Source organism: Heterodontus francisci, chromosome 24 (genome assembly GCF_036365525.1).
Source record: "Heterodontus francisci isolate sHetFra1 chromosome 24, sHetFra1.hap1, whole genome shotgun sequence".
Classification (NCBI taxonomy): Eukaryota; Metazoa; Chordata; class Chondrichthyes; order Heterodontiformes; family Heterodontidae; genus Heterodontus; species Heterodontus francisci.
The window spans coordinates 26232936-26253978 of record NC_090394.1 but is presented as its reverse complement, the minus strand read 5'-3'; the positions used below and the strand labels follow the sequence as shown (position 1 = coordinate 26253978).

Below are 21043 nucleotides of genomic sequence, written 5' to 3'. Positions count from 1 at the left end.
GTGTACTCTTCTTGGCATTTCTTCGCGGACGACGATTTTGGGAAGATTGTAGTCATCGGTTGCAGGCCCGCTGGTGACCAGTCAGCCCTATCCGTGACCAGCAGATTCCTGCACAGTGGGTATAAGTGAAGTTGCTGGAGGCAATTGGATCGATCCTTCTCCTCCTTTTCTCTTTCATGCTGGTTCTTCACTCAGTCTCAAAGGCGTCTGTAGCCCTCCAGATGTAGCATCTCCAGGCATCACGATCTATGGCCTGTGCTTCCCAGTGGCGATGGTCAATGTAGCACACAGAGAGGGACTTCGCTGTTCCTTTTACCCATGGTCAGCTCTTCATATAACACAATCTTGGACAGCCGACTCTCGTCCATCCGGGCAACATGACCCGCTCAGCGCAGTTGACTTTGCAGGAGGATGGCCTCAATGCAGGTGATGTTGGCTGTTTCCAGGACTTCAATGTTTGAGATGCGGTCCTGCCAGTGGATCTTGAGGATGCTGCGGAGGCGGTGCTGATGGAAGCGCTTTAGAAGGTGTACATGACGGCGGTATAGGACCCATGACTCGATGCCATACAGAAGGGTGGTGAGGACTATGGCTTTGTACACATTGAGTTTGGTCTGTGCTCTGAGGCTGTGGTTGTTCCACACATGTTTGTAGAGTCTGCCGAATGTACTGTTTGCTTTTGCGAGCCTATTGTCCACTTCCCTGTCTATGGTGGCATCAAACGAAATGACGCTCCCCAAATAAGTAAATTGCTTGACGGCATTCAGCTCGGTTCCATCAATGACGATGCTTGGTGGTCTGTATTCTTCTTGGGGTGCAGGCTGATGCAGGATTTCAGTTTTCTTTAAACTGATTTTTAGTCCGAAAAATGTGTTGTTATACGTTGCAGGTCTGAGTGACTGTGGGCCAGGAGAGAACAGTCATTGGCGAAAAGAAGTTCACGGATTAGTTTTTCTTGTGTCTTTGTGTGAGCCTGAAGATGCCTAAGGTTGAAAAGGCCTCCGTCAGTCCGGAAGCATACGTAAACTCCCTCCTTAAGGTCTTCCATTTCCTACTGCAGCATCATGCTGAAAAAGATGGTGAATAGGGTCGGGGCCAGCCCACATCCCTGCTTCACGCCGTTGGAAATACGGTCCCTGTTTTGCTTGACTTGTCCATACTGATTTCCATGAAACTCCGTACTGAACCGTGGCCAGGAACCTGGGTGGGCATCCAGGTTTTTCAAGGATTTTCCAAAGTCCATCTCTGCTCACAGTGTCGAATGCCTTGGTGAGGTCTACAAAAGTGATGTACAGGCCTTTGTTTAGCTCACGGCACTTTTCTTTTAATTGTCTGAGTGCAAATACCATGTCTGTGGTGCCTCTGTTTGCTCTGAAACCACAACGACTCTCTGGGAGGATTTCTTCTGCAATGGTAGGCACAAGCTTGTTTAGAAGTATTCTAGCCAGGATCTTCACAGCAATAGAAAAGAGGGTGATCCCACAGTAGTTGGATCAATCTGATTTTTCTCCTTTGTTTTTGTACATGGTGATGATAACGGCATTAAAGCCTGGCTACCCGACCCGAACCCGACTAGACCTGACTACAAGAGTCGGGTTCAGGTCGGATCAGGTCGAAATTCCGAGTCCAGCATTCGGGCTCGTGTCGGGCTGGACACTGCTTCCGGGAAGTCACAGGATCAGGCTTACCCATGATTCCCCACAACTCCAGCTGCAGGAATAGCCTGCTGCTGGAACAGATGAAGGAGATTCGGGTCGGGTCGGGTTGGCTGTGGTCGAGTCGGGCCCGGGTTGGGTTTTAATTTTACACCCGAGCCAGGCTTTAAACAGCATCATGAAGATCCCATGGAATCCCGCCCTGTTCCCAGCAGGGCCAGCCAAGAGAAAAAAACAGCCTATCGTCAAGCATGCAGCACCCTTCAATGTAAACTGAGGAACATCCAAAATGACAGGTGGATTGCACTTGCGGAAAAAACTCAACTGTATGCTCATACTGGCGACATAAGAAGTTTCTATGAAGTACTAAAATCTGTCTATGGACCAGCACATCAAACCCAAAACCCCTTGAGGAGCGCTGATGACAAGACAAGGAGTCAGTCCTGGATCGCTGGTTGGAGCACTTTGAAACTCACTTCAGTGCCAAGTGCTCAGTGCATGATACTGCCATCAATCGCACCCAACAACAGCCTGTCAAAGAAGAACTGGATGAGAGCCCAACTTTGGAGGAAACTGTGACCACCATCAACCAGATGAAGAACAGCAAAGCCCCCAGAGCCGATGGAATTCCACCCGAAGCCTTGAAAGCATGGTGGCCCTGCCCTATACACCAAGCTCGATGAGGAGTGTACTATAGAACCCCAAATAGTGGGAGAGAGATAGAAGAACAGATATGTAGGCAAATTTTTGCATGCAATAACAATGTAGGACAATAATAATTGGGGATTTCAACTACCCGAATATCAACTGGGAGACAAACAGTGTGAAGGGCACAGAGGGCACAAAATTCGTGAACTGCATTCAAGAGAACTTTTTTAGACAACATGTAACGTGCCCAACGAGAGAGGGCTCAATTCTAGATTTAGTCTTAGGAAATGAAGCTGGGCAAGTGGATGAAGTAGCAGTGGGGTGACCATTTTGGAGATAGTGACCATAATATAGTTAGATTTAGCATTATTATGGAAAAGGACAAAGATAAAACAGAAGTAAATGTTCTAAATTGGAGGAAGGTAAATTTTACGAAGCTGAGAGGTGATCTGGCAAAAGTGGACTGGGTACAGCTACATTGGTGGTCCTCTTCCAAGATTCTATAGACTCTGGAACAGTTCTTACAGATTGGAGGATAGCTAATGTAACCCCACTATTTAAAAAGGGAGGTAGAGAGAAAGCAGGGAATTATAGACCAGTCAACCTGACGTTGGTAGTGGGGAAAATTCTACAGTCCATTATCAAAGATTTTATAGCAGAGCACTTAGAGAACAGTGGTAGAATCGGACAGTCAGCATGGATTTACAAAAGGGAAATCATGCTTGACAAATCTACTAGAATTCTTCGAGGATGTAACTAGTTGAGTTGATCAGGGGGAGTCAGTGGATGTGGTTTATCAGGACTCTCAGAAGGCTTTCGGCAAAGTCCCACAAAAGAGATTAGCATGAAAAATTAAAGCACATGGGATTGGGGGTAGCGTATTGCGATGGATAGAAAATTGGTTGGCAGACAAGAAACAAAGAGTAGGGATAAATGGGTCTTTTTCCGAATGGCAGGCAATGACTAGTGGGGTACCGCAGGGATCGGTGCTAGGACTCCAGCTATTCACAATATACATTAATGATTTAGATGAGGGAACTAAATATAATATCTCCAAATTTGCAGATGACACAAAACTGGGTGGGAGGGTGAGTTGTGAGGAGGATGCAGAGAGGCTTCAGCATGATCTGGACAAGTTGAGTGAGTGGGCTAATGCATGGCAGATGCAGTATAATGTGGATAAATGTGAGGTTATCCACTTCGGTAGAAAAAACAGGAAGACAGATTATTATCTGAACGGCTATAAACTGAGAGAGGGGAATATGCAGCGAGACCTGGGTGTTCTCGTACACCAGTCACTGAAGTTAAGCATGCAGGTGCAACAGGCGGTAAAAAAGGGAAAAGGTATGTTGGCCTTCATAGCGAGAGGATTCGAGTACAGGAGCAGGGATGTCTTGCTGCAATTATACAGGGCCTTGGTGAGGCCACACCTGGAATAGTGTGTGCAGTTTTGGTCTCCTTATCTGAGGAAGGATGTTCTTGCTATAGAGGGAGTGCAGCGAAGGTTTACCAGACTGATTCCTGGGATGGTGGGACTGACGTATGAGGAGAGATTGAGTCGGTTAGTATTATATTCGCTGGAGTTCAGAAGAGTGAGAGGGATCTCATAGAAACCTATAAAATTTTAACAGGACTTGACAGGGTAGATGCAGGAAGGCCAAAACATTGTATGTTTTCAAGAAGGAGTTAGATATAGCTCTTGGGTCAGAAGGGATCAAAGGGTATGGGGCAAAAGCGGGAACAGGCTACTGAGTTGGATGATCAGCCATGATCAAAATGAATGGCGGAGCAGGCTCGAAGGGCTGAATGGTCTGCTCCTGCTTCTATTTTCTATGTTTCTATGAAGGAAAATTAGTGACAAACCAGTGGGAGCCATCAAAAGCGAGATTCTACAGGCACAGTGTAGACATGTCCCCACAAAGAAAAAGGGTGGTACTGCCAAATCTAGAGCCCCTGGTAAGAGAACAGTAAGAGTAAGAGGATAACTAAGGAAAGGGTCGGGCCTATCAGAGATGTACAAGGGAACTTATGCGTGGATGCAGAAGATGTGGGCAGGTATTACAATTGACGAAATGCATTCATTTCAATTCTCATCTCTTTAATCAAAAGGTTCTGATTTTGCTGTATTTTCGTTCTGCCAAGCATCCTGTTGTGCAGTAAGTTATGAAGTTGTTTTAGGCGGTTACTATGTTCATGACAAAACCACAAAGAATATTGCACCGAAGGTCATGGTATATTAGAAAGAAGCCACGGCACATTGAATGATTTATTTCATAAGGCATTTCACAATACCAACCTCAAATCTACCACATTTCACAATGTTAGAGTAATCCCCTGACTGTGCTGAAAGTTCACAATGCTACTACTTAGCCTGTGCCACCTCACAATAGAATCATATAGACTTAATAGGGGTAATTTGGATGTCGTGCAGTAGTGTAAAATATGTCCTAGTGAATATTTCCACTGAGTTCACTGGAAATAAAAATGGGGACAGATGGAAAATGGGCTCCAATTTGCTACCACCCATTTTACACTATCACCCAGAATCAAAATCTACCTCAGAACATTTTATAGAACAGAAGGAGGCCACTCAGCCAATTGTGCCTATGCCAACTCACTGAACGACCTGTCCACTTAAGATGCGCTATTTTGCCCCTTCCCATACTCGTTTAAGGCCGAAAATAGGGGTAGTAGCATCCCTTGCTTAGTAAACAATGGATTCATTATTTTCCAAAAGCCTGACTTCTCCCGTAGTTGCCTGGTCAAAGTTTTGATGCAAAGGATCACTTGACTCATATTTCACTATGCAATTCTCTGCAATTCTTCAGATGAGATTAAAGAACTGGTGGATCAGCTTACTGAGGGTGGAAAGAGTGTGCACGAGCTGCAGAAATTGAAGAAAAAGCTGGAAGTTCAAAAGGATGAACTGCAGCTGGCTCTGGAAGAGGCTGAGAGTTCACTGGAGGTAATAGAATCTAATACAGTGAATGTTACTTAAACATTACGTTATAATAACGTGGCGAGCATCGTATGAAGAATTAGCACAGTAATAGAAGCTTAACAATTGTCCCAAACATTTATTTTTCCACAGTGTGCCCTGGAAAAAGCTAATACCTCATGTGGTTCATTTTGAGCCTAGGGCATACAAGATTCAACAAGAGATACAGGTGCATTCACACAATTAGAGTGTTTACACCAAGTGGTTTTGCTTTTTAATAGTTATATTGTAGATGTAGATTGAATCCCAGAATCAGACCTACAGTTGACATCAGAATGAAGTGGAGTAAGAATCCTCGATCGAGGGAGTCTCACTCCAATTGACTTGGGAGTCACTTCAGGACCTCACACACAGTTTTGCATTGATGCTAATCTTGTAATGTAAAAGCACTTACATGGCCAGGGTGAGGGGAATATATGGGCAAACTACACTATCATCTTTAGCTAGTTTATCATATTAATTGACTGCCTACTCCAGTACTATAGTTATTGAGTGGCTAAAAGGCAATAGTAGAAAGTTGTAAATGTAAAATGTCATGCAGAAGAGCCCAGCATCTTGCTAACACAGCAACACCATGACCCAGTTAACTTTTAGGTCAAATTTGGCCACCTGCCTCACCAGGAATAAATAAAGTTGTACAATCACTTCCAGCCCTACATCACACTCCATTCCTCTGATTCTATCTAGCCTTGTGTGCATCCCAAACTCTTTCCCCTACCACTGGTGAAAGAACTTTCAACTCTTTCAGTTCTCTCTGGAACACTCCATCTTTTAAAAACTTCCTCAAAATCCATGATTTTGGCCATCAGACCTTGGATTCTGCCTTCTTGGCTCAATATCCTTACTTATCTCTATTTCTGAGACACCTTGAGACTTTTCTTTACGTTATAGGTCTGATATAAAAGCAAGTCATGGCTGTTTTATACTTCATCCGATAAACTTTCTTTTCTGTGCTGACTGGATTTGGTTGATCTTTATCTTTAGGCAGAGGAGGCCAAGGTGGTCCGTGTTCAGCTGGAATTAGCACAGGTGAAGGCAGACATCGAGAGGAGAATCCACGAGAAAGAAGAGGAATTTGAAACCACAAGGTATGCAGTATGATAAAATTACTGCAGTTCCACACCTTTTAAAGTTACCCTGATTTTGATTTAAGCTACATTATTGCAACAATTTAAGAATTATTCCCTGCATTTAGCATTTTATCTATTAGAATTGCTTTTATTATTAACATAATAGCATCTATTTAATACTTTCTTCTTGTACTGCCAAGGCAGTCATCTTTCTCTTTCAACAAGGAAGGTTGCATGGTGTTGGGCGAAGACATCTCCATGACCTTCTGCCACTGTTGATCACAACTCATAAGGTTTCAAATGCTGCCTTTTCCTATGAATTTACAGAAAGAACCACCAGCGTACCATTGAATCACTGCAGGCCAGCTTGGAGGTTGAGACCAAGGGCCGTGCTGAGGCGCTCAGGCTGAAGAAGAAAATGGAAGCCGATGTAAATGAGATGGAGATCCAACTTGAACATGCAAACAAAAACAACGCAGAGTTGGTCAAAACCCTAAAGAAACTCCAGCAACAACTCAAGGTATGAATGAGTTGAAGCCTTTTGCTTCATTGCAATATTGTTATAATCTTATCTTGCTAGAAAAGTTGGTTGTTTCATGTTAAGGAGATAAAGAGCAAGATTAAGAGAATTGGCATAAGATAAATACAAACTTACACACATAAAGGCTTTTTAACAATGGTAGGATTAAAAATACCTCAACAACAACAACAGCATTGATATAGCACCCTTAAAGTACTAAACAGTCCCAAGGCGCTTCACGGGAATGTAATCAAACAAAATTTGACACTGAGCCACATAAGGAGATATTAGGACAGGTGAGGAGTGTCTTAAAGGAGGCAGAGAGATATAGGGAGGGAATTTCAGAGCTTAGGACCTAGATAACTAATGGTGGAGCAAAGATAATCGGAGATGTGCAAGAGGCCACAATTGGAGGAATGCAGAGATCTCTGTGGGGTGTTGGGATACAGGAGGTACAGAGATAGGGTGGGGAGAGTTCATGGAGGATTTGAAAACAAGGGTAATAATTTTCAAATCGAGGTGTTGCCTGCTTGAGAGTCAGCCAGAAAATGTTGGCACATTCAACAATCTCACTGCTGACAGAATAAGATAAAACCTCTTTCCCCACAGGAAACACAAGCACAAATGGACGAGGATGCGCGCCGACACGAGGAGCTGCGCGAACAGTTCAACCTATCAGAACGACGCATTAGCCTGCTGCAGACAGAACTAGAGGAACTTCGCAACACTCTGGAATCCAGTGAACGATCCCGCAAGCTCTCAGAACAGGAGTTGGTAGAAATTACTGAACGGTACAATGAACTCAATGTGCAGGTAACGACTGGAGACAACTATACATAAATTATTGAAGAAAGCTAATTAAAAATGATGGGTGAACATTTTGGGGAAGTAATGGGGTCGCACATCAATACATGCAAGCAAAACAAAGACATTTTCAAGGTGATGTTCCACTGTCATAATATCTTATTAGAGGAGTTGGTTTTGAATCCAAACCACAATGATGGTTTCAAAATCTCCTGTTCATTCTGCCTGTGTGGGTCTGAACTGAAATGAGTTTGAACATCTCAATATTGTTCCTAAAGGATACAGACCTGCAGGACAAGGTTGGCTACAAGTTACGACTAGATCCTCAAGTTCACTGCATAAAATGCAAGCATTGTTCTGATAGGGTATGGTTGCCTTTCTGAGATTATAGCTAAGACTCATTGGTGCTGAAATTGCAGTGTGAAATCTTATAACAAATTGGCCCAGGGCCAGGAGTGCCATGGGTGGGTAAAGCAGGCGGAAGAGAACTGACCAGGGTGGAATGTCTTTTTGTTTTTAAAGTGGTCAACTGATTAAATTGGGCAGAATAAATAAAGCGTCTGTTCAAACTTTCTGTTTTCTTCCCCTTTAGAACAGCACTTTGTTGATTTATAAGCGTAAACTGGAAGGAGATCTTCAGTTGCTCACAAACGAGCATGAAGAATTGATCCATGAGTTCCGTTCTGCTGATGAGAAGGCAAAGAAGGCTATGAGTGATGTAGGTTTACAATCTTGGACCACTATGCAACTTAGATGTTCTTGTTAACTCAGAAAATATTACAAACAGCTGAATATACAAATTAGGAGCAGGAGTAGGCCATTCGGCCTCTTCAAGCCTGCTCTGCCATTTAATAAGATCATGGCTGTTCTGTTGGTGGCTTCGACTCCACTTTCCCACCTACTGCTGATACCCTTTGACTCCCTTGGTAGTCAAGAATTTATCTATACAAACATACAAATTAGGAGGAGGAGTAGGATTACTGTATTATTCGTGTGATGTAATTTTATTTTGGCTATTTTATTTGTAAGTAAACCAAATTAAACTTCTATTTCTATCCAACCAAGAATCAGACATCTTCAGTTTTTTGATTGTCAACTTAAAAAGGAAACCATTTTCCATGGCATTATTGTTATTTTATCATTGTGTGGTTGAGTAGCATTGAATGTGACATACCCGTTGTTTTAAAACATCACAATATACACATGACCAATTTCTTGTTCCCGAATTGTATAGTTTGTATAGAATGATTGCTGTTGGAGCAGTTTAAATTGTGGTACATCTCTCTCTTGGCTGATGATATATTTTGGTTCTCACAGGATATGTGTAAAATCTACAAGTCATTCACAAGTAGTTACTTCAATTTCTTTTTCTTTCTTGTTTAAAAGGCTGCCCGTGTAACAGAGGAGCTGCACCAAGAACAGGAACATTGCATGCACCTGGAGAAGATAAAGAAGAACTTTGAGATTCATATCAAGGATTTGCAGGTTAAACTGGAGGAAGCTGAACAACTTGCCTTAAAGGGTGGCCGACGCATCATCCAGAAACTGGAGACAAAGGTGAGGAGAGCAATAGGATAGAGATTAATGTGCACTGAGTTACCACAGAAAATAGTTCAGCTTTAGACCCTATTATTTCATTGTATTATAACACCTGAGAAGTTAAAGGGAAGAAAAAGTTTCAAATGAGCTCATGGTCCATTAATATATTAATAGGAATGTAGAGAGTTTGTATTTATCTTTTTACCTGTTAATATCTGCTTTTGGCACTCAACTGAAATGAATAGACTTCAGAGATAAACATAAATTATTACTTAATTAGGATATATGTGTTAGTAAAAGAAGATTCTGATCAAAGTGAAAGCATCCCAGAAATTTTAATGCAAGCTAAAGTTGACCTGCTAGTTGGAATGGTTAATCCTATTGGCCCTTAGAAATAGCTGTTACTTGTCTGGTTGTAATGCTTCCTACCAGAGACCTGCTTTCGGTCGGGAAAAAGAACCTGACTTGAACCACAGTGGGCCCGAACCCGACCCAGCCCGAGCCCCTCCGATTTTGCCCATAGCCCGACCCGGCCCGAACCCACCACTACTCGGCCCGGCCCAAGCCTGACCATCTATTTACTTACCTTCCTGACACCGAACCTGCAAGAAGCTGCAGCGCGTGCGCAATGACGTCATAGTGACGTCACTCGCTCACTGCGCAGACTCAGTTTCATCCCGGACTCCCAGCTCAGGCAAGTTATTTTTATTTTTAATACTTACCAGCAGAGCACTTACTGTGTGTGTTCGGCCCGACCCGACTCAATCTGGATTCGGCCCAGCCCGAGCCAAGCCCGAGAGCCGGCCCCGGAAGATGGGCCTGACCCAAACCCGACACATGTCGTCTGGTCCCGTCGGGTTGGGTCGGGTAGCAGGCCTCTACTTCCTACATTGGCTGTAAAGAGATTTGGGACATCCTGAGGTTGTGAAAGCTGCTATATAAATGCAAATTTTGCTTTCTTTCTTTCTCTTTCTTCTTTATGGTCAACTGATCCTCAATTCTCATGAAAACCAGTATTATTCCTGTTGAGTGAGAAAAATTACATTTATTTACTATTTCTTTGCTGTGCTTTAGATTAAGGAACTGGAGTCCGAACTGGACACTGAGCAGAAACGTCATGTTGAAACAGTGAAGAATCTACGCAAGAATGAACGGCGGCTGAAGGAGCTGATCTTCCAGACTGAGGAAGATCACAAGACAAACCAGCGCATGCAGGAACTGGTGGAGAAACTGCAGAACAAGCTGAAGAGCTACAAGAGGCAGATTGAGGAGTCTGTAAGTGAACTGTTCAACATTATTAAAAGAGATCAATTAAAGCGATTATTCTAAATGGATTTGCTATGGAAATTCCTCCCTAAATTCATCTGCCTCTCCACTTCCCTCCTTTCCTTTAAAGCTATCTATAAAACCCATCTCCTTCCTTGGCTTGGTGTCCATATTCCTCATTACACCTCTGTGCAGCACATTAGGACATTGTTCTACATTAAAGGTGCTGTCAAAATGCAAGCTGTTGTGGTTGGAAATACCTGCACATGTACTTCTGGATGTCCAATTATACTTTGTAACAGAATATTCTGAAAATGCACAGCACAATACCCGAGTAATTTGAATTTCAAAGTATCCAATCAGATAGCTGTCTGCCTGATTATGTATTTTGAATTGGAAACATCCAATCAGAGATTCCAAGTACATTGTATTTAATAAGTAATGGTGCCAAAGTTTGAAGCTGTTTTTCTTGGTTGCTGTAATGATTACAGACCCTGAAATTCCTTGAGTCATGATGCAGATGGGTCTGCTGGGAGGGTATCCGATGGTGTTCACCAGGGCTGACCATACTAGTGTTTGACTTGGACAAAATTCCTGTCAGCCCCTTAAAAAAGGACACCGATGTGCTCACATTGTATTTTCTAAATTTGCTGATTCTACAAAGGTCGAAGCCACTTACCTGACCTGGACTTGGCCAATGGAACTCACATAAGGCCTTATGCAAGCCAGTACATCTCTCCACTCACTCAGACTACCAGCAGCTACAGAAAAGAAGTGAACTTCAATCAGGAAATTAGGCCATCCCTGACTGGAGACTTTTATGGGATTGTAAGATGGAAATTCTGCCCTTTACGGGACAGTGAAGAAAGTCCGGGAAAACGGCACAGAACCAAGTCTCCACCATCTTCCTGGGGGCTCAACTAGTCTCTCGCTGGAGTTACAGTGAAAGACCAGCAGAATAATCTCCAGCCCAACAACCCCCAACCCTAAACCCCACCCACCCCACCAGTGGAATTTCAAGTCCATAATATTACTTCCATTTGCAGTGTCTTAGTTGGTAAAAAAAAAACTGTCATTATACAGGATCTTAATCCAAAACCGAATCCAAAATCTTAACTCATTGAACAACGGGGCTACCTTATTTTCTCAGATGCCAAAGAAGTAAATTGAGAAAGATTATCCATTTAGCAACAGGAATGTTAGTTTTTCATCTCATTGTCGACCAATTTGGAGACTTTATTCGACAGCATTCACTATCACTGTTACTATTGTTTCTGATAGAAAGGGCCTGAACATGACAAAGCCATTCACAACTATTCTTTGATTTCCATCTCACAGGAGGAACAGGCTAACCAGAGCCTGGCAAAATACCGGAAAACAGTGCATGAGCTGGATGATGCCGAGGAGAGAGCCGGCATGGCGGAATGTGCTCTGAACAAAATCCGCACCCGTAACCGAGTTTCTGCGAGCAAAAGCTTCAGCACTGTCGAGGTCATCCAGGTGTCTTCCAAATCCACAGCAGAGGAATAGATCGACGCTTCTTCTATCTCAGCTGGTAACTTCACCTTTTGTGATTTTGTTAAAGAAATTTAAAAGGCACATTCAAAAACCCAATCTCTTTATGATTTTTTTAGTTATTTGTTTCAGTATTCTTTCCTAGCTGGTGGTATATCTCTGAGGAGAGCTCCTTTGCAACTTTGTTGCTTGGTCCAGTAGACTCAAATTATACATTTGTTTCACTTGGTCATTTCTTTCCTAAACTGCTGGCTTAGGTATCAGTTGAGGTTCAATTGGTGACACTCTGGCCGGAATTTTACGTCACCCCAATGAGCCGGATAGTGGCAGGTGGGTGACATAAAATGAATCAGGACGCTCCGGGAGGCTTTCCTGATCCGCTGCCGCCTCCATCCCCTCTTACATAGGGCGGGCGGGGCGAAAAACGGCCCGCCCGCCCCAGGCCAATTGAGGCCCTTAAGTGGCAACCTGGAGCCGGGAAAAGCCGCCTGTGAAAAGCAGAAAAGCAGGCAGCTGCGATTGTCCCGGGGGAGGATGTAGGGCCGCCCCTGCTACCCCAACCGCCCTCAGCACCCAACACGCCTCCCCCCCTTCCTCTTAACCGACTACCCTTGCCTTGCAGGGGCCTGATCGATTACCCCCGACGAGGCAACCAAAACCTACCTGTCTGCCCGGCTCCATGTCTTCGGCTGGGCTGCAGTCCCAGCATTGGCCACCGCTCCCGGTGGTGCTGCTGGGATTAAGAGCTGCCGGCCTGCTGATTGGCCTGCAGCTCAATGAGGCGGGACTTCCTCCCTCAAATGGGTGGAAGTGCCGCCTCGGAACAATTAAAGCCTGGGGAACCGTAATATACGGGTCAGATCCCCAGGCGAGGCAGAAGAGGGTTCACCACCGACTTTTCAGTCGGTAGCCAGCTCCCATCTGCCCAACGTGAAATCCCGGCCTCTGAGTCAGATCTGGGCCCAATTTTAACCCATTCAAAACCCATTTAATTACACAGAGTTAAAAGGGCTTGGGTTCAAGACACTTGACATTTCAGTGCAGTACTGAGGGAGTGCTGCATTGTCGGAGGTACTGTCTTTCAGATGAGATGTTAAACTGAGTCCCTGTCTGCCCTTTCAGGTGGACATAAAGGATCCCAGTATGTAGAAGAAGAGCAGGGGAGTTTTCCCCAATATCATGGCCAATATTTATCCCTCAATTGACAGCAATAAAACAGAATATCTGTTCTTTTATCTCATTGTTGTATGTGATACCTTTCTGTACTGTGTTTCCTACATTACTCCAGTGACTACACCTCAAAAAGTACTTCTATGGCTGTAAAGGGCTTTGGGATGTCCTGCGGTCACAAAAGGCACTATAGTTCTTCTTTCCAGCTGCGTTGACTCATAGAAACAAAAGGGCTAACCTCAGGGGGCTATTACAGAATAGACAACAGAAAATTGTATTTTATTCTCCCCTTCCCCCTCACTTTCTGGCCACTTATATTCCACAGGTGGCAGCAATCCTCTATACCTTACCTAACTAACCATCCAAGTTACAGCAAATGTCAGTCGGCTAGCCCATCATGTGGGGCAGGAGGACTGCATCTGATCTTGGTCTCATCTGATCTTCAAAACACATGCATTTCTAGCAAGTGTCCCGTGATATCGATCTTGAAGTGGGGACTGCAGCCAATTTTTCTTAAACCTAGCCAAGAACCATTGAGGCCAACTAGCACCTTTATTGCAACCCTGGCTGAGATCAACAAGCTAAGCACAGACTGGAGATTTAACTGGACAATGCATTCATCCAGTCAGCATGGTGGTGGAGTTAGACAAGAGTTATCTTCACCCTTATAACTATTTCTCATGCCAGCGAAGCATTGATTATGAAGTCATGGAAAAACACCCAGATAGATCAGTGGGGATATGCACTATGGTAGAAGGTGGTAGAAGGTAGATGGACTTTGGTCTTTTTTCAGCTAGCAATACCATTTTTGTTATTCGTTCATGGGGTGTGAGCATCACTGGCAAGACCAACATTTGTTGCCCATCCCTAATTGCCTTTGAGAAAGTGATGGTGAGCCGCCTAACTGAACTGCTGCAGTCCATGTGGTGGAGGCACACTCACAGTGCTAATAGGAAGGGAGTTCCAAGTTTTTGAACCAGCGACAGTGAAGGAATGGCGATATAGTTCCAAGTCAGGATGGTGTGTGGCTTGGAGGGGAACTTGCAGGTGCTGGTGTTCGCTGCCCTTCTCCTTCTAGGTCAGGATTGTCCAACATACGGCCCGTGGGCCAAAGGTTTCAATCTGGCTCGCGGATGTATTGCAGAGATGAGAAATTTCCCACTGTCTTCTTCCAAACTGTTTTTTTAAAGCATCGTGCTGTCAGTTTCATAGCTGACAGGTGCTGCCTGACAGTGGTAACAACGGTTTCCCAACCTGGGACAGATTTGGGGTTTTCTGACTTTTTTAAAGGACGCCGCAAAACCCCGAATCTGTCTGAAGTTGGGAAACTCCTGTTCCCGCTGCATGTAACTGTCAGAGAGATAGAGGGGAAAGAGAGGGGACAGAGAGGGAAAGAAAGATGTTAGCAAAACTTCCAAGCCTGTTTGTGAAGAAGACACTGAGACTAGGATGCTTTGATGGAGACTGTTTATTGCTTGGCAAAGAGCTTACTACTCCACTCCGAATGATCTCCAGCCAGTGCTGGCTGGTTCTTTATATAATCTGAGTACAATTAACTAATCAACAGTCTACACCTGTTCACCCTATTATCTTCAACTATTGGGTATTTAACATCCATCAACAGAACTTATTAGACACTAACAAAGGACGGGGATACAGAGAGAGAGAGGGGTTCAGAGAGACAGAGAGAGAGGGGTAAGAGAGAGAGAGGGGGGACAGAAAGAGAGAGGGGGCAGAGAGAAAGAGGGAGGGACACACAGCGAAAGGGGGGACAGGGAGAGAAAGGAGGTAGGACAGAGTCACTAAGTCAGTGCCCAACATAATGATTAGAAAGTAAGTCAATAAATTAATCTTCTTATTTAAAGCTTCTTCACAAGACAAATTTTTAATGCCTTTATCTTTCTGAAATTGTCTCACCGGCCCCCACCATGTAAGACAAAAATTGTAATGTGACCTCCCCCACCCCCCCCCCCCCCACCCGCCCATGCAAAAAGATTGGACAACCCTGTTCCAGGTGGTAGAGGTTGTGGGTTTGGAAGCTGCTGTCGAAGGATCTTTGGCGAGTTGCTGCATCTTGTATCTTGTAGATGGTACACACTGCTGCCATTGTGCACCTGTGGTGAAGCGAGTCAATGTTTAAGATTGTGGGTAGGCTGCCAATCAAGCAGGCTGCTTTTTCTTGGATGGTGTTGAGCTTCTAGTGTGTTGTTGGAGCTGCACTCAACTTGGCAAGTGGAACATATTCCACCACACTCCTGACAGGTGCCTTGTAGATAGTGGACAGGATTTGGGGAGTCAGGAGGTGAGTTATTCGCTGCAGAATTCCCAGTCTTTGACTTGTTCTTGTAGCCACAGCATTTATATGGCTGGTCCAATCAGGTTTCGGGTCAATAGTGACCTCAAGATGTTGATGGCGGGGGATTCAGTGATCGTAATGCTGCTGAACGTCAAGGTGAGATGATTCTCACTTGTTGGAGGTGGTCATTGCCTGGTACTTGTGTGGCATGAAAGTTACTCCATGTTCCTAGCAAAGCTACATAAATTTCAGGGCCCATAACTGAGCGAAGAGCTGCAAATTTTAACATGTACAATTATAATGTAAAGAGCTGGACGTGGTACTGAAAAGATTTCCATCAAACTTAAACTTGTTTAATTTGCTTTCAGGGTTATGCGTGTCTTCCATGACAGCTGGCAGTTGTTCAGTTGAAGGCAATGTCTGCTAAAAACCTTCCAGTCTTTTCCAAGGGTGCTGAAATATTCATCATCCAAAGTGAAGAAACATCTCTCTTTTACTAAATTGTTGAGCTAATTTGATCAGTTCAATTGTGTTTCATCCTAAATAAAGTAGGCAAACATCTGTATTGTTAATGCTGACAGTTGGAAAGGAAGTTTGCTCCCTCAAGTCAAGGATAGAGTGTGCAATTCTATGTATAACCTGGCTGATGTGTAAATACCTGTACACCCTAATTACCTAAATAAATGTATTGTTCAGTAATGAGCTCTATGTAGTTGTTTCTGTGTTCAAAGGGAATTCGATTAATAGAAATTAATTCATTTTTCAAATGTTGCGCTTGCTGGCATTCGATAACTGGTAAAACAGTGACAAGGTATGAAAATAAAATGTGTTGCTGTGTACATGTGGGAGGCCACAATGCAGACCCAGTGAAGCTGCACTGGGAGTCACCGAGTGCTTCTGAATTTACAGGGCAATAGGCTGATCTCACCCAAAGCTATTAGGTCAGCCAATTTAAATACATTGCTAGTATTCATGTGCATTGTCAGTCTTTCAATAAGGCAGACTGAAAGCACTTTATTAAGATGAGGCTGGATATGAATTGTTAAAGTGCTATATTTTACAGACAGGCAACAAACATCCACAGTAGCAATTACAATCAGAGCACGCTTACTTCACTCATCTTCAAATGCCTCTTTGTGAATAAGAAAAATAATAAACCACACTGTCTTACTGTGAATTAGCGAGCTGAGTAGTACTTGCTTTGATCAACCAAATCTTGAAACAGACCACGGTGCACATGAGCTTGGTCAGCTTTCGACTTATAATAAGTTTTCTATGTCTTTCTCTCAGCAGAACAACCCTGACTGATTGACTTTGAACACTGGACTTTTATCTCTGCGTAATAACATAAAAATGACGAGCATGCAATGTTGGGGATGGTCTTGCTTGATTAAAATACTCATGGCAAAATTGGATTCTGCACGTAACGAGCCCGGGGCCTGTTCCTTCCGATGCAGGCTGCACATAAACTTCATGCTGCCTGCTTATTATCATGATAGCAGTGAGCAGCCATGCACTAAAATACGCTGTTGATTGTCTTCATGCCTCAGCAGGGAGCACAAGTTTGTGCAAGGCTAGCACCATGTTAAGTTAGCCTGCACTACTTAAAGTCAGCCTGCACCTCTTGAGGTGGAGGTGCATTTCAGCTGCAGCAGGTGCTAGAAGTGGCTGAGGAAGAGTGTCCGAGATAGGCATGCTCCAAGGTTCTCCAACAAAGTACTGGAAGCCTTAGTGCAGGAGCTGAACATGAGGAGAGAGGCCCTGTACCCACAGGGGGAAGGAGGCTCTCCAGACAGACACTGCAAAGGCAGTGGGAGCAGATAGCCATCAATGCTAGCGGTATAGCCTCAAGGACCTGGATGCAGTGGCACAAGAAGTTCAATGACCTCACACAAATGAATAAGGTCAGTGAATGTATATTCAAATGCCATATCCTTACAAATGAGCCAGTAACCTCACACACTGCTCAATTCATCACACCCCACCCACTGCCTCACCGCCTTCACTTACCTAGCAACAATCACCAGCAAATCACAACGTGTACCTCACATTCATAGCTTTGCCTTGTCCTCACACACTTAACACTGCTGCAAGTCTCACGACCACATCTCACATCTTGCACACATGGCCAACTATTTTACCATGACAGGTACATCACCCAATCACCTTGCACCACACTTATTGATAGACTTCCCTTTCTCTTGCAGGACAATGTGGCGCATGACTAAAGCAGCAGCATCTAACCTGCGGGAGGTGTAAGGCATGGATACATGTCCTCACCCTAATGGAGGAGATAGTGCTCGCCATTATTGCAGTGGCCATAACTGGGACTGTGGCCAGCTGAGGAGCTAAACCATTGAAAATGACAGTATGGTCATACCTAATCCTCCTCCTCACATTCCACTTCCTTCTCATTCCAAAATCTCTCTGATATAGAAACTGCAGATGGTGTAAGCATGCACTGTTTGCTTTGCTCCTCCTGTCACCACATCCCTACCCTTGTGTCTCTCTTCGTTCAGATACCAAAGCACTGCCACCTGGCCAGGCAGTGTTGCAAGAGCAAGAAGTAGAAGAGGAAGAAGAGACATGATTTTTAAAAAAAATTATTTCATGGTCTCCCTCACTGTAAGTCAGCAGCCTTCCACCAGCCATGCTGCAGCCACTGGGGGAGCACTACGTAGGACAGGCAAAGGCATATGGAAGACAGGCACTAAGAGAATGCACAGGCATGAGTAGTTGTCTTCGGTGAGGAATATTGGATGGTTTGACTGATAAAGTTGGTTTGAAATGGTTGTTTTGTGGTGGCTTTTATTTCAGCATTGTGACCAAGAGGAACTGTGACAGTTAGGATTGTAACGTGTGAGACTGATAGCGAATGAGAAATAGGGGTTGCATTCATTGGTATCACAGTTGGATGGGCCAATCATGAACAGACTGGCTGGAAAGGGAATGAGGGCTGTGCCCTCATGATGGTGTAGTTGTGCAGCATGCAGCAGGCCATGATGAATCATGAGATTCACTCTGGCGAATACTGCAAAGCTCCTCCAGAGAGGTCCAGGCAGCAAAAGTGTTGCTTAAGCACCCTATTAGTCTGCTTGATGACATTTCATGTGGCAGCATGGCTTTCATTATTTGCATGCTGCCCATGGTTTGCACACCAGAGGCATGAGGTGATCAGTGGATAATTCTTGTTGCCTAGTAGCCACCCTCTGGTTTCCCGTGGTGGCTCAAATGCTGATGGTACAGTGGATTGCTGCAGAATAAAGGCATCATGCCTGCTGCTAGGATACCAGGCATTGACCTTCATGATGCACTGAATATGGTCACACACCAGCTGGACATTGAGGGAGCGGAACCCTTTGCAGTTGTGGTACATCTCTGAATTTGCATGAGATACCCACAAAGCAATATGTGTGCAGTCAATGGCATCCTGCACCATGGGGAAGCCTGAAATCCTCGCAAAGTCACACGCTTACTTCACCCGTTTCTCCCTAGCATGAGAGAATGCAATGTATTCATCTCTTTGTCTGCAGCATCTCAGTGACCTCCCTCGCACAACAGAGGATGGCAAACTGGCAGGTGTTGGAAATATCGCTTGCTCCATCCGCAAACAATTCATGGCCACGGTCACCTTTACAGCCACTGGCAATGCTGTCTTTGCCCTGCTCTGAGGCTGCAGGTCCATCTACAATAGGTGACAGATTTCAGCGACCACCTCCTTAGTAGAGATATCACACCCACTCACAGAGGTTGAGATAGGAGAAATGCTCCCTGAAGATCCTGGGTGGTTATGGCCTCCTGCTAAGAGCCATTCTCCCCATCCTCCTCCTCTCTCTTCGAGCAGCTTGCCCTCCTCTGTGTTGACTCTCCTCATTCTTCCTGGCATGCTGCAGGCCAGGGGCAATGGAAACGACAGTACCCATGACTGGGAGCAAGTGGTCTGAGCAGAATCCTTGAAGTTAGAACCAAGGCCTTCCCCACATGCCACATGACTACCTGTAGACTCCAGCAACTTTAAGTAACTGAACAAACACCACCAAACACTTCTATTAACTCAGCAGCAGCCAGCAGAAACCAATCAGGGATAGTATCACAGCTGCAGAAAGGGAGGTCGTCGAGGAGGGTTTGTCTACTGAGTCATTATGGGTGGAAGTCAGAAACAGGAAAGGAGCAGTCACTTTGTTGGGAGCTTTCTATAGACCCCCCAATAGCAACAGAGACACGGAGGAACAGATTGGGAGGCAGATTTTGGAAAGGTGCAGAAGTAACAGGGTTGTTGTCATTGGTGACTTCAACTTCCCTAATATTGATTGGAACCTCCTTAGTGCAAATAGTTTGGATGGAGCAGTTTTTGTCAGGTGTGTCCAAGAAGGTTTCCTGACTCAATATGTAGATAGGCCGACTAGAGGGGAGGCTATGTTGGACTTGGTGCTTGGCAACGAACCAGGCCAGGTGGCAGATCTCTCGGTGGGAGAGCATTTCGGTGATAGTGATCACAACTCCCTGACCTTTACTATAGTCATGGAGAGGGACAGGAGCAGACGGGATGGGAAAATATTTAATTGGGGGAGGGGGAATTACAATGCTATTAGGCAGGAACTGGGGAGCATAAATTGGGAACAGATGTTCTCAGGGAAATGCACGACAGAAATGTGGAGGTTGTTTAGGGAGCACTTGCTGCGACTGCTGGATAGGTTTGTCCCGATGAGGCAAGGAAGGGATGGTAGGGTGAAGGAACCTTGGATGACAAGAGACGTGGAACAGCTAGTCAAGAGGAAGAAGGAAGCTTAGTTCAGGTTGAGGAAGCAAGGATCAGACAGGGCTCGAGAGGGTTACAGGCTAGCCAGGAAGGAACTGAAGAATGGACTTAGGAGAGCTAGACGGGGACATGAAAAAGTCTTGACGGGTAGGATTAAGGAAAATCCCAAGGCGTTCTACACTCATGTGAGGAACAAGAGGATGGCCAGAGTGAGGGTAGGGCCGATCAGGGATAGTGGAGGGAACTTGTGCCTGGAGTCGGAGGAGGTAGGGGAGGTCCTAAATGAATACTTTGCTTCAGTATTCACTAGTGAGAGGGACCTGGTCGTTTGTGAGGACAGCGTGAAACACGCTGATATGCTCGAACAGGTTGAGGTTAAGAGGGAGGATGTGCTGGAAATTTTGAATGATATGAGGACAGATAAGTCCCCGGGGCCAGACGGGATATACCCAAGGATATTACGGGAAGCGAGGGAAGAGATTGCCGCGCCTTTGGCGATGATCTTTGCGTCCTCACTGTCCACTGGAGTAGTACCGGATGATTGGAGGGTGGCAAATGTTATTCCCTTGTTCAAGAAAGGGAATAGGGATAACCCTGGGAATTATAGGCCAGTCAGTCTTACGTCGGTAATGGGCAAATTATTGGAGAGGATTCTGAGAGACAGGATTTATGATTATTTGGAAAAGCATGGTTTGATTAGAGACAGTCAGCATGGCTTTGTGAGGGGCAGGTCATGCCTCACAAGCCTTATTGAATTCTTTGAATATGTGACAAAACACATTGATGAAGGAAGGGCAGTGGAT

The 21043-nt window shown here is 44.7% G+C and overlaps 1 protein-coding gene across 1 annotated transcript in view; it reads left to right on the top strand.

Annotated features, from left to right (window-relative positions):
- LOC137383255 (myosin-16-like) overlaps positions 1-16084 on the top strand; it is a 96691-nt gene extending 80607 nt beyond the window's left edge. The window contains exons 36-44 of the mRNA XM_068055783.1: positions 5132-5268; positions 6286-6389; positions 6699-6891; positions 7501-7704; positions 8288-8413; positions 9082-9252; positions 10309-10509; positions 11839-12055; positions 15850-16084. Coding sequence (XP_067911884.1) covers positions 5132-5268; positions 6286-6389; positions 6699-6891; positions 7501-7704; positions 8288-8413; positions 9082-9252; positions 10309-10509; positions 11839-12030 — 1328 coding nt within the window. The 3' untranslated portion in view covers positions 12031-12055; positions 15850-16084. The remainder of the gene's footprint in view (positions 1-5131; positions 5269-6285; positions 6390-6698; positions 6892-7500; positions 7705-8287; positions 8414-9081; positions 9253-10308; positions 10510-11838; positions 12056-15849) is intronic.
- Positions 16085-21043: the final 4959 nt, after the last annotated feature.